Source organism: Rana temporaria, chromosome 8 (assembly GCF_905171775.1).
Source record: "Rana temporaria chromosome 8, aRanTem1.1, whole genome shotgun sequence".
Taxonomy (NCBI): Eukaryota; Metazoa; Chordata; class Amphibia; order Anura; family Ranidae; genus Rana; species Rana temporaria.
The window spans coordinates 168780039-168793824 of record NC_053496.1 but is presented as its reverse complement, the minus strand read 5'-3'; the positions used below and the strand labels follow the sequence as shown (position 1 = coordinate 168793824).

Sequence of the window (13786 nt, the reverse complement as noted above, 5' to 3'; positions counted from 1 at the left end):
TAGATGTGGGCGTGTGTTATGTAAATTTTATGTGACCCCACGTAAATGACGCTTTTTACGAACGGCGCATGCGCCGTCCGTGAAAGTATCCCAGTGCGCATGCTCCAAATTAACCCGCAAAAATCCAATGCTTTCGACGTGAACGTAAATGACGCGCAGCCCTATTCGCGAACGACTTACGCAAACAACGTAAAATTTTCAAAATTCGACGCAGGAACGACGTCCATACTTAACATTGGTACGACGCATGTACGCCTCATATAGCAGGGGTAACTTTACGCCGGGAAAAGCCTGCTCCTGTGCATGCTGCGCTGCATGGTGGGAGTTGTAGTCTGGCCGCGCTAAAGATAAGTTACTTATCAGCGCAGGCACAGCAAACTACAACTCCCACCTCCCAGGTCATGTGGCACGTCAGGGGAGGGGACGAGCAGCATCACGAAAGTCACATGTGACTTGCTGAGCTTGTGAGTTGGGGCCGGGGCAGGTGCTGTCTTAAGGGGAAGACAAGACGTGACAGGAAGAAATAACCCCCCCCCCCCTCGAAGAGGTGCAAGGACCTTGCTCTGCACTGAGACACCCAGCCTGAAGTAAGGTGTGAGTGAAGTTATAATCCTAATGCAATACTCTCCATCAGCCCCAGCAGGGTGCACTGTGCCAGCCACCCACCCAACCACTGACCCACAGCAAGAAGCCATGCCAGCCACCTGCAGCAGAGTGCACCATGCCAGCCACCCACCCACTAACCTACAGCAGGGAGCTAGGCCATCCACCTGCAGCAGGGTGCACTGTGACAACCACCCACCACCCTGCAGCAGGGTGCCAGCCACCCACTGACCCACAGCAGGGAGCCAGGCCAGCCACCCACAGCAGGGAGTACCGTGCCAGCCAACCACCCACGGTGACCCACCCACAGCAGGGAAGGGTGCCAGCCACCCACGATGACCCACACCAATAGTTTTGATTGTGTCGTGGGAGATTGCTATAAATAGATTAGCAGAGAGCTTGCCTTGTCACAGCACAGCTCTGAATGTCGCTGCCTGTGTGGAGGGGGGTGTACCTTTCCTCCAATCAGCTGTGTTGACTGTGTGCCAAGAATCCACTCCCAGTGCTGAACAGGAAGAGAAAATCTGTAACACGATGTGCACTTTCTAAAGAATGTACAGTATAAAGACAGCAGATATTCATGTAAAACTTATGTAGTGAGATTTGTTTCATGAGTATAAGTGATGTACGGTTACATCACAGTGGAACAACATAGCTGCCACCTAGAAGAAATAGTTAAACTGCTGGTCAGCAAGTGGTTAAGAAAGCTTCTTGTATTGTTTCCATAAGATGCAACATGTTGTGGAGGAGGGGCAGTTGAATGACAGGCTCCCCTCCTTCACTCACAGAACAAGTTGCATCCTGTGAAAACAATACAGGGAGATTTCTAAATGAAGGAGGGGGGGAGGAAGTCACGGGCCCGGATTCACGTAGAAGCGTGCATCTTTGGGAAAGCCTTCATTAGAAGCAAGTTATGGGCCAGATTCACCAAAGAGATACGACGGCGTTTCTCCTGATACGCCGTCGTATCTCTGTTTCTATCTATGCGACCGATTCATAGAATCAGTTACGCATAGATATCCATAAGATCCGACAGGTGTAATTGTTTTACACTGTCGGATCTTAGGATGCGATACCGCGGCCGCCGCTGGGTGGAGTTCGCGTCGTAAACCAGCGTCGGGTATGCAAATTAGCAGTTACGGCGGATCCCCGAGGGATTTTCGCGTTCGCTCCGTCGTCTGTAGTCAAGTTTCCCGTCGCAATTTTAGTCGTTATTTGACCTGCCCTAACTTTAGTCAGCACTCGTACTGCTGTCTAAAGTATGGCCGTCGTTCCCGCGTCGAAATTTAAAATTTAACGTCGTTTGCGTAACACGTCCGGGAATACGGAAGTACGCTATGCGCGTCGCCGTTTCGAAAAAATGACGTCACGGCGCGCAAAGCACGGCGGGAGTTAGAAAACGGAGCTTGCGCAGTAGGTCCGGCGCGGGAGCGCGCCTAATTTAAATGGCACACGCCTATTTGAATTGGCCCGCCTTGCGCCGGAGGCCGCCGGCGTAGTTTTCTTCGCAAGTGCTTTGTGAATCAGGCACTTGCGATGAAAACTTGCGGCGGTGTATCGTATCTACGATATGTTACGCCGCCGCAGTTCTATGTGAATCTGGCCCTAAGTTCCTAGTATATCCACTTAAGGACCGGACCAATATGCTGCCTAAAGACCCAAGGTGTTTTTACAGTTCGGCACTGCGTCGCTTTAACAGACAATTGCGCGGTCGTGTGACGTGGCTCCCAAACAAAATTGGCGTCCTTTTTTCCCCACAAATAGAGCTTTCTTTTGGTGGTATTTGATCACCTCGGCGCTTTTTATTTTTTGCGCTATAAACAAAAATAGAGCGACAATTTTTAAAAAAATGCAATATTTTTTACTTTTTGTTATAATAAATATCCCCCAAAAACATATATAACATTTTTTTTTTCCTCAGTTTAGGCCGATACGTATTCTTCTACCTATTTTTGGTAAAAAAAAAATCGCAATAAGCGTTTATCGATTGGTTTGCGCAAAATTTATAGCGTTTAAAAAATAGGGGATAGTTTTATTGCATTTGTATTAATTCATTTTTTTTTACTACTAATGGCGGCGATCAGCGATTTTTTTCGTGACTGCAACATTATGGCGGACACTTCGGCCAATTTTGACACATTTTTGGGACCATTGTCATTTTCACAGCAAAAAATGCATTTAAATTGCATTCTTTATTGTGAAAATGACAGTTGCAGTTTAGGAGTTAACCACAGGGGGCGCTGTAGGATTTAGTGTACACTTAGTGTGTGTTTACAACTGTAGGGGGGTGTGGCTGTAGGAATGACGTCATCGATCGAGTCTCCCCTATAAAGGGGATCACTCGATCGATGCAGCCGCCACAGTGAAGCACGGGTAAGCCGTGTTTACATACGGCTCTCCCCGTTCTTCAGCTCCGGGGAGCGATCGCGACGGAGCGGCTATAAACAAATAGTCGCGCCGTCGTCCCGGATCGCTCCCCAAGGGAACCCGACCACCGCGTGTAGCGGGGGGGGGTCCCGATCGGACCCACGTCTAGGCAGGGACGTACAGGTACGCCAATGTGCCTGTACGTGCCATTCTGCCGACGTATTGCGGCGGTCGGGAAGTGGATATACAAAAAAAAATATTTGTCTTGAATTTTTTTTTTTTTTTATCAATCGATAGGAAATGAGTTGACAAAACACAATATAGGAGCTAAATGACCTATTTTATCTTCAGGGAAGGTGGCTAATATCTGCCTTGAGTTCAGGTTTCTCCTCTTTGTAAATCTGTTGAAACATGAGATGGAGTCTCTTGTGCATTTCCTTATGTACAACCAGACTTGACTTCCTCCTAAAATCTCTGCCACACTCTGAACAGGAAAACTGGACAACACACGTGCGATTTCTTTGATGTTTAACCAGACTGGCTTTGAAGGCGAAGCTTTTGCCACATTCGGGGCAGGAAAATGGCTTTTCCCCCGTATGAGATTTCTGGTGGCAATAAAAGTGGGTTCTGTCGGCAAAACATTTACCGCATTCGGAACACGCGTAAGGCTTGTCCCCCGTGTGAGCTGTGTGGTGCCTGGCAAGACTCGATTTTGTAGTAAAACTTTTCGCACATTCGGAACAGGAGTATGGCTTTTCACCCGTGTGAGTTCTCTGGTGAGTAAGTCTAGAGTGTTGAGAAGAAAAAGTTTCCCCGCATTCCGAACACGAATAGGGCTTCTCCCCGGTGTGAATTTTTTCATGCGTGATAAGAGACGATTTATGGTAAAAACGTTTACCGCATTCCGAACAGGAGTATGGCTTCTCCCCAACGTGAGTGCTTCGATGTCTAGCAAGATTCGACCTTTCCGCGAAACGTCTACCGCATTCTGAACATGAATAGGGCTTCTCTCCCGTGTGCGTTTTCTGATGTATCAAAAGACCTTGCTTGGAACTGTAACTCTTCCCACATTTAGAGCATGGGTATGGCTTCTCCTGTTTGGGACCATCATGAGTGCCACAAGCGGAATGATCAGCAACACTCCTTCCATGTTTTGAGGGACCAGATCGGATATCTGCACTGTGAGGTGCTGAATGGAATTTTTGGGGAATATGTTTTTCCCCTGAAGAATCCGATGTGACATCATCGTCTTCTGAGGAATCTGATGTGACATCATCGTCTTCTGAGGAATCTGATGTGACATCATCGTCTTCTGAGGAATCTGATGTGGTATCATCTCCTTTTTCAACACCTGAAAGGACAGCAGGAGGTTCTTCTGCATCACACCTTCTATATCGTCCATCTGGAGGAAAATAGAAATAAGAGTGACCAAGACTACTACATATCTAAAAGCCATATCTAAAGCTGGCCATATCGAAATTCACCCGGTTCAGTGTGGATTGGCCAAATTTCAATGCATGTGTTGACGTAACTGCTCAATAGAAGTTGATCATTAGATTGACTTCTGTCAAACAGGAATGTTGGAAAGCTTTTGGTGATTGGAGGCTTCAGACACCGATTGGCAGGGGATGGACTGGCCATTGGGACTACAGGGAGTTTCCCCGGTGGGCCGATGGCTCAGTGGGCCGGCTTCAGTGACAGCGGACTGCCGCCCCCCTCCGCTCCTCTGTCTCTCCCTCCCCGCAGCGCTCACCTGGGGGAACAAAGAAGCAGGGGGAGGAGCAGGGACGACGACAGAGGAGCAATTGGGGGAGGGGACAGACAGCTGACTCAACAGCTATGGCCTGGGAGTTTCTCACTTCTGCCTAATCTTGTCCCATTAGGGGGGGCACCAAACTGATTCTTTGCCATGGGTGAAATAATGTCTAGCTTCCCCACTGGAACTGCCTATAAGAGTACCAGTAGTTCTACTCTAATAAAGTAAAACGGCTAGTGGCTAGTGAAGGGGCTTGGGTGGCCAGGGGGGGTGGGGAGTTGTCCGGCCGCCATGGGAGAGACCTGTCAAAGTGGGCCAGTCTGGATGAAGTCCAGGGCCTAATTTGTGTCCCAGTTCAGCCCTGCCGATTGGTGTATTCTGACAATGGATAGCCCCACTCTCAGAATGAATTGTCCTGATGGGGGAAAGCTCCCATTCATCTTGCTTTGCGGAGATGGAGGAATCATTTTTTTTTTTTAATCTTTATTTAGAGTTTTTTGTAGAATACAAATTGGCATAGAAAAAAACAACACAAACACACAACACCACATCTTCGGGGAGGACCTCGTACAAGATGGATTTATAGAAAAGCAAATCTCTGAAACAAAATACCATACATGTATATGAGAACGGGTATAACACATAATAGGAGGGGCCTACAGGATCTATTGTTCAAAGTGCAAAAAAGACGTGAAAGATGATGTTACGCCGAGTAAATAGATACCTAACATGTTATGCATTCAAATTGTGCACACTTGTGGAATGGGGACAAACTATGGTAGTTAAAAATCTCCATAGGCAACACTTTAAAATGTTTTACTGGTTACCAGTTTAGAGTTACAAAGACGTTCTCACTCTAACTATCGAGGCAATACCTCACATGTGTGGTTTAAACACTGTTCACAGTTGCAGGCGCGACTTACGCATGTGTTTGCTTCTGCGTGCGAGCTCAGAGGGATGGAGCGCTTTAATTTTTTTTTTCTTATTTGCACACAAGCTATGGTGCCAATCTCTGAAAATTGATCAGGTGATGTGCTGACGGCCTATCTCATTTCTTGAGACCCTAACAAGCCAGGAAAGTACAAATACCCTCCAAATGACCCTTTTTTGGAAAGTAGATAGTCCAAGGTATTTAGTAAGAGGCATGGTTTTCACAAAATTGTCATATTAGCAGGTAATTTCTCACACACAGCATATGCATACCACAAATTACAACCCAAAACACATTCTGCTATTACTCCTGAGTATGGCGATACCACATGTGTGAGACTTTTACATAGTGTGGCCACATACAGAGGCCCAACATGCAGGGAGTACCTTCAGGTGTTCCGAAGTATATATTACACATCTAATTTCCTAAATACCTATTACACATTTTGCGATACGATTCCTGCACCATTTGACAGTTTGCACTGCGATCCGATCAGGGGGTGTCATTACCTTTACATTGACGCCCCCAGTGGTTCGAAGATGTCAGTTTAAACCAGTGTGTGATGCGGGAACTGGCACCGAATCGCAAGGTTTCCCGCATCGCACCAGTGTGAATCAGGGCTAAGATGTCAAAGAGTTGTAGCGGCAAAAGATAACTGTTTTCTGAATTTAGAGTTCATTACTCACCGGTGCCAATCTCTATAGAAATGTCCTGCTCTTTAACCTTCACAGGTCTTTCTTCTTTCTCCTCTTTAACTTTGACATCTCTCTGAGGGTCTCTGGTGTCTCCGGGGTCTGTGAATAAAGAAGAGAGTGAAGCGCCCTGTACTGAGATGTATGAGAGACCCCAGAGAGTGTGTGTGGGGTGGAGACTGGTCACGTCTCTTGGCTGGTAACACACAATGATATGATGTGAGGAAGAGAGCCGGAGTCTAATGCCGTGTACAAAATCCAATGGAATTTTCCGTCGGAATTCCGATGAAGCTGACTTCCATCAGTCTTGCATACACACCGTCAGACTAAATTCCGAACGTCAAAAACGCGGTGACGTACAACACTACGACGAGCCGAGAAAAATTAAGTTCAATGCTGCTGAGCATGCGTCGACTTGATTCTGAGCATGCGTGGGTTTTTATCCTCGTCGGAGTTCCACACAGACGATAGGAATTTCCTAACATATTCTATTTCTAAACACCGATGGAAAAAAGTCAGATGAGGCCCACGCATGATCGGAATTCCCGATGAAGAAAGTCCATCAGACTTTTTTCATCGGAAAATCCGATCCTGTGTACGGGGCATAAGGCGGGCCATTCCTGCAACCAGTGGAAAATCGCTTGATTCCCCATCAGTGTTAATGGAGGAATCCCTCCTGTGGAGCTATTGTGTTCTCCCAGCCTGGGGGGGGGGGGGGGGGGCTGGCGGGGAAAGGGGGGAGAACACAGTGGTTGTTGCTAGCCGGATATACCTGCTGGCAATAATCACATGCTACAAATCCAACATGCTGATTGCACCCAAGTCGATTTAATGGATCGCCTTGGATACAATCAGCCTACCCATATATGGATCAAATCTTGGCTGGTCCCTGCTGAGCTGCCTGAGATTCGAACCATCTATGGCCAGAGGCTGATGGCTCCTGACTCCCCCCACTGGGAACATACTGTCTCCCCATTACTGTCTACTGACAGAGGAGGGGGAGAAGAAGAGATTGTTGTAGTGACTGAACAAGGAGGATCTGGGACTCTTCTCTGGATTGAGATGCATTCACACCTGAGGGACGCAACGCGTTTGGCACTAGTAGCTTTTTTGTCACTGTGTCAAGTCAAGTGCGTTTTTGCAGGTTTTTTGTTTGGGGTGCCTTTAAAAAATAAGAGATTGTTGTAGTGACTGAACAAGGAGAATCTGGGAGTCTTCTCTGGATATGGTGTTCATTTTTTACCTGTGCTGATGTTTGGAGTTATTTCCTCTTTCTTCCATGACACATCACTCATCACAGATTGATCTTCTGCTTCCTCCTTCACTTCAACTTTAATAGCAATCAAATGTTTACTCTGGATAACAGAAAGGTTTATAATCAGTCACGTATATTGTTTTATCAGGGATGGATCACATATTGTAGTTTTACTGTATTATCTGTACAAATTTCCAAACCATTTTTCTACCTGATCCTCCTCAGGAATCTCCTGATGTTCCTGTGTGGAGTCCCGGGAATACAGAGGACGGGGACCTCTCTCTGGTGGGTTCCCATTACTGGATCCATCTGTAGGAAACGCACACTGACTGAATACATTGGCCCAGATTCACAGAGAGCAAGGCGCACATTACGCCGCCGTAGAGCAAAGCACTGTATGCTACACCAACGCAACGCAGAGAGGCAAGCATTGCATTCAGCAAGCCAGTGCTCCCAACGCTGCGCCAGCGTGGCGTGGGTTTCGAAGTCGCACGCCGGCGTAGGTTGAAGTGCAAATGATGGGACGAGCGCCAGACAGGTACATATCACGAACTGTGCATGCGCCGTGATGTGGACGCAAGCACAGCTAACCCCATGCGCCTGCTCACAACCACGCCGGCACAAATGCCTAAGCTACGCCAGATCACTGCGTAAGCCGTGAACATAACGTACGCCCAGCCAGACACACGTCCAACGCACAATACGCCGGCTTGTGTTCCCTGGTGCAGACCTGTGCATGTCTGTTTCTGGGTTGCACCTCCTTTATGGGGAATAACTTTACGCCGGACGTACAACTTAGGCGCCTCTCGCGTAGCATGCGCCGGGCACACGCACGTTCGTGAATCGCCGTATTTCCCTCATTTGCATGTTTGAATGGCTAATCAATGGAAGCAGCCCCATGCGTCCAGCCTAAATGTGCGCCCACCCTACGCCGGCGTGTGCAAGCTACGTCGGCGGGGTGTAGCCTGTTTTTAGGCGCATATTAGTTTGTGGGTCTGGCGCACACATATACGCCGGCGCACATTTGCACTTACGTCGGCGTAACTTGTTATACGCCGGCGTAAGTGCTTTGTGAATCTGGGCCAACGTTTCTATGTCTTTATATCAGAGGGGGATGTGTATCTAGGGGGATCCTCAATACTCTTCTCTCCTTTACAAGAAATGAAAGTCTCCTCTTACCCGGAGATGTGAGGGGCGGCCGCTTCTCCATCATGACGTCCTTGTAAAGGATCTTTCTCTTCTACCTAAGACTCCCAATCTTCTACCTGAATCTGTCCTTGGAAAAAAAAGTCTGGTTTGTAACACTCACAATGCAGTACATTATATCACAAATAAACATACAGGGGTAGATTCAGAAAGAAGTTATGCTGGCGTATCTATTGATACGCTGCGTAACTTCTAGGATGCTCCGGCGTATCTTTTTTCTGTATTCAGAAAACAAGATACGCCGGAATTTGGCTAAGATCCGACTGGCGTAAGTCTCTTACGCCGTCGTATCTTAGTTGCATATTTACGCTGGCCGCTAGGTGGCGCTTCCGTCGATTTACGCAAGGAATATGCAAATTAGGTAGATACGCCGATTCAGGAACATACGTCCCCCCGGCGATTTTTTTTACGTCGTTTACGTTAGGCTTTTTCCGGCGTAAAGTTACCCCTGCTATATGAGGCGTATCCTATGTTAAGTATGGACGTCGGGCCAGTGTCAAATTTTCCGTTGATTACGTCGTTTGCGTAAGTCGTTCGCGAATAGGGCTGTGCGTAATTTACGTTCACGTCGAAAGCATTGGCTTTTTGCGGGTTAATTTGGAGCATGCGCACTGGGTTACGTTCACGGACGGCGCATGCGCCGTTAGTCAAAAACGTCATTTACGTGGGGTCATGTTTTATGTACATAAAACACGCCCACCTCTTCACAATTTGAATTAGGCGCGCTTACGCCGGCAGATTTACGCTACGCCGCCGTAAATGAGGGCGCAGGTTTTTGGTTAATACAGAACCTGCCTCACTAAGTTACGGCGGCGTAGCGTATCTGAGATACGCTACACCCGCACAAAGTTACGGCGGGCTATCTGAATCTAGCCCTACATGTGTATCTGAACTAAAAAAATATACAGTATCTTACAAAAGTCAGTACACCCCTCACATTTTTGTAAATAGGTTATTCTATCTTTTCATGTGACAACACTAAAGAAATGACACTTTGCTGCAATGTTGTGTGGTGAGTGTACAGCTTGTATAACAGTGTACATTTTCTGTCCCCTCAAAATAACTCAACACACAGCCATTAATGTCTAAACCGCTGGCAACAAAAGTGAGTACACCCCTAAGTGAAAATGTCCAAATTGGGCCCAAAGTGTCAATATTTTGTGTGGCCACCACTATTCTCCAGCACTGCCTTAACCCTCTTGGGCATGGAGGTCACCAGAGCTTCACAGGTTGCCACTGGAGTCCTCTTCCCCTCCTCCATGATGGCATCACAGAGCTGGTGGATGTTAGAGACCTTGCGCTCCACCGCCTTTAGTTTGAGGAGCCCCACAGATTCACAATAGGGTTTAGGTCTGGAGATATGCTTGGCCAGTCCATCACCTTTACCCTCAGCTTCTTTAGCAAGGCAGTGGTCATCTTGGAGGTGTGTTTGGGGTCTTTATGTTGGAATACTGCCCTACGGCCCAGTCTCTGAAGGGAGGGGATCATGCTCTGCTTCAGTATGTCACAGTACATGTTGGCATTCATGGTCCCCTCAATGATCTGTAGCTCCCCAGTGCCGGCAGCACTCATGCAGCCCCAGACCATGACACTCCCACCACCATGCTTGGCTGTAGGCAAGACACACTTGTCTTTGTACTTCTCACCTGGTTGCCGCCACACACGCTTGTCACCATCTGATCCTAATACGTTTATCTTGGTCTCATCAGATCACAAGTTCACATGGATCCAGTAATCTGCTTGTCTTTAGTAAACTATTTGCAGGCTTTCTTGTGCCTCATCTTTAGAAGAGGCTTCCTTCTGGGACGACAGCCATGCAGACCAATTTGATGCAGCGTGCAACGTATGGTCTGAGCACTGACAGGCTGACCCCCACACCCCTTCAACCTCTGCATCAATGCTGGCAGCACTCATACTTCTATTTCCCGAAGACAGCCGCTGGATTCAATGCTGAGCACGCGCAATCAACCCCTTTGGTCAACCATGACAAAACCTGTTCTGAGTGGAACCCGTCCTGTTAAACCGCTGTATGGTCTTGGCCACCGTGCTGCAGATCAGTTTCAGGGTCTTGGCAATCTTCTTATAGCCTCGGCCATCTTTATGAAGAGCAAGAATTCTTGTTTTCCAGATCCTCAGAGAGTTCTTTGCCATGAGGTGCCATGGTGAGCTTCCAGTGACCAGTATGAGAGAGTGAGAGCGATAACACCAAATGTAATACACCTGCTCCCCATTCACACCTGAGACCTTGTAATACTAACGAGTCACATGACACCGGGGAGGGAAAATGGCTAATTGGGCCCAATTTTGACATTTTCGCTTAGGGGTGAAGGGGCAGCAGCTAGCTGCCATAACCCCAGTATTTTTTTAAACAGTGGGCGATCCTCTTTCACACAAAAGTGGTCCCGGCGGCGGTTTTGCCACGGGATCACTTTTATTGGCAGCCACTTACCGGAGCCGTCGGAAGCGACAGAAACGATCCAATCCCGTGGAGAGATGGGCAGGAAGTTGAGTGAGGTCAAGATGGCCCCCACTTGACTCTATGCCCTTGGAGGACCGCAGTGACGGTTGACGTCATTTCCACCTAAAGGCCTTAAAGGGACAATTTTTTTTTTTTTTAGTAAATGTAATTTATTTTTTATTTTTGACCCCAGATCTCGCAATAAAGAGGACCTGTCATGCGTATTTCTATTACAAGGGATGTCCTTAACCACTTCAATACCAGGCACTTATAAAACCTTCCTGCCCAAGCCAATTTTCAGCTTTCAGCGCTGTCGCAATTTGAATGACAATTGCGCGGTCGTGCTACACTGTACCCAAACAATTTATTTATCATTTTGTTCCCACAAATAGAGCTTTCTTTTGGTGGTATTTGATCACCTCTGCAATTTTTATTTTTTTGCGCAACAAATAAAAAAAGCGTCACTGATGGGCACTCATAGATGGCACTGATGGGCACTCACAGATGGCACGGATGGGCACTCATAGGCGGCACTGATGGGTACTTATGGGTGGCACTGATGGGTGGGTACTGATGGGCACTGATGGACAATAATGGACACTCATGCGTGGCACTGGTGATACTGATGGGTGGCATTGCTGGGCATCACGTGTTTTTTATTGACCATAATGTTGCCATCTATTATGCTTATTTTTTTATATGTGGATGGCCATGGGGGATGTACCTGGCCATCCACATGTTGCCCCCTTTCCTGGTGGTCCAGTGGGGGCATCCGACGGGGGGCTGCGCTGATAAACAATCACCGTGAACCCCCCCTGTCAGGAGAGCCGCCGATCGTCTCTCCTCTACTCTGTATGTGCAGCATAGTGATGATGTCACCGCTGCTTTTACAGGCCAATATCTGGGTTTCCGAAGGCATTTGATGCACTTACTTGGATTTATATTAGTTGTGGCTGTTGAGGAATATTTTTGAGCACAGAGTTTAACTTTAAGGCCAATGACTCTGGGTTTCCCGAGATAAGTCACATCGCTCCCCCCCCCCCCCCCGCCCTGTCCCCATAGATATCAATGTATAGCTTCTGAGGGTCAATAGGAAACGAATTACAAAAACAAAATGGTTCAGAAATCGCACTGTGTCCGCACGCCTTACCGCCCACCAGGGGCAGACTGACAACTCATGGGGCCCCAGGGGCAATAGGAGATTATGGGGCCCCCGGGCAACAGGAGATTATGGGGCCACACAGTAAACACACAATACACACAGTATACAAATATACACACACACATAGTATACATACACACACTGAGAAGGTACTGGAGAGGCAGGGCAGCTATAATCTTGTTATTTTCAGACCAAAAGGATGTTGGTAAGGGACATTTCAGGGACAGGTGTAAAAAAAAACACAGATTTGAACATACTGTCCCTGGTTTTACTAAGGCTGGCAACCCTGATGGGGCTCCCTAGTGGCATGGGGCCCTCGGGCAGTGCCCGAATGGTCAGTCCACCCCTGCCGCCCACTATGGCCAGGTTAAAGTCAGCAGCCGCGAGCGGTTCTGTGGATCGATAGGCGTGTATCTATGATATCCCAGTGATGACTAAGGATGAGCTCTGGCGTGTTCGCATGCTACACGTGCAGAGCCCTCCAGGAAGTGTGCACGGTGCAGGGAGACATTGTCCCGATGCTCGGCTGCAGAGATCGGGAAATGTCTCCCTGGCCTGGCTGTGATTAGCGCATCGCGGTGCAGACTTCCTGGCGGGCTCTGCACGTGTAGCATGCGAACACGCCAGAGCTCATCCTTAGTGATCACTACTAGACAATACAGCCCCAGCTGAGCCACCCTATCTACTCAAAGGGCTTGCAAGATGATGGGAATTAGTGGAAGTGACATAACCCCCCCAAACAGAGTTCTGGGACCCCCTTCTCTCATAATAAAATATTATTATTAATAATATTACCTCCTCCTCACTGCATACACACTCTCCAGCTTCACACCAGGAAGTGTCTTGTGTCTGCTGCTACGACAAAATGGCCGCTTACTGCTCATCTTAATGGCATTTCACCCTATTTCATTTGAGTAAAAGAGTTTATCAATTTAAATGTAGCATGAGACTTACTACTAGAAACCCTATTATAATACACTCGGTGTAACGCTGTAATAATGTTTTTACATCTGTTCTTCTCTGCGCTACAAGAAAATGGCCGCCGCTCTGTTGAATGTGGACAGTATTTGGTGACTATTTGCCCTCTAGCGGACGCTTTTAGGAGAGCAGCACAGCAGGCGGGGTTTTCCTTATAGGGCAGTGCTAGTTCCTTTTTTAGCTGGTAGGGTGACGCAAAGCGTACGGAGGGAAGGAAGGATCAGGGAGGGCGGTCGCCACCTTGTGGAGAAAGCTGAGAACTGACCAGGAATTTCAGTCACAAATTAAAAAAATAAATAAAAATAAAGATAAGAGCACAAAAAAAACAATTATTTTCAAAGTTTACTTGCAGCTTTTTTTCCTTTCCGTAAATAATTT

The 13786-nt window shown here is 47.6% G+C and overlaps 2 protein-coding genes across 7 annotated transcripts in view; one reads left to right on the top strand and one right to left on the bottom strand.

Annotated features, from left to right (window-relative positions):
- Positions 1–13786, top strand: part of LOC120909855 (zinc finger protein 436-like) — an 865309-nt gene that overhangs the window by 124417 nt on the left and 727106 nt on the right. The window lies entirely within an intron of this gene.
- LOC120909905 (zinc finger and SCAN domain-containing protein 2-like) lies at positions 3263–13328 on the bottom strand. 2 transcript variants are annotated; one of them, XM_040321709.1, is made up of 6 exons: positions 13226–13328; positions 8784–8875; positions 7816–7913; positions 7593–7704; positions 6344–6451; positions 3263–4372 (listed from the first exon to the last, which is right to left on the bottom strand). In XM_040321709.1, exons 2-6 carry the CDS (start codon positions 8815–8817, stop codon positions 3318–3320), a joined length of 1407 nt encoding a protein of 468 aa, XP_040177643.1. In that variant the 5' UTR covers positions 8818–8875; positions 13226–13328; the 3' UTR covers positions 3263–3317. The 2 variants fall into 2 exon arrangements, with proteins under 2 accessions (XP_040177643.1, XP_040177644.1); XM_040321710.1 differs by having other exon boundaries at positions 8784–8880; positions 13226–13319.

Excerpts from the sequence above, each read along its gene's own strand:
- LOC120909905 (XM_040321709.1), bottom strand. The coding sequence starts at position 8,817 with ATGATGGAGAAGCGGCCGCCCCTCACATCTCCGG. Across the intron at positions 7,914-8,783 it reads GCCGCCCCTCACATCTCCGG|ATGGATCCAGTAATGGGAAC; the intron begins GTAAGAGGAGAC and ends CGTTTCCTACAG. Across the intron at positions 7,705-7,815 it reads AGATTCCTGAGGAGGATCAG|AGTAAACATTTGATTGCTAT; the intron begins GTAGAAAAATGG and ends TCTGTTATCCAG.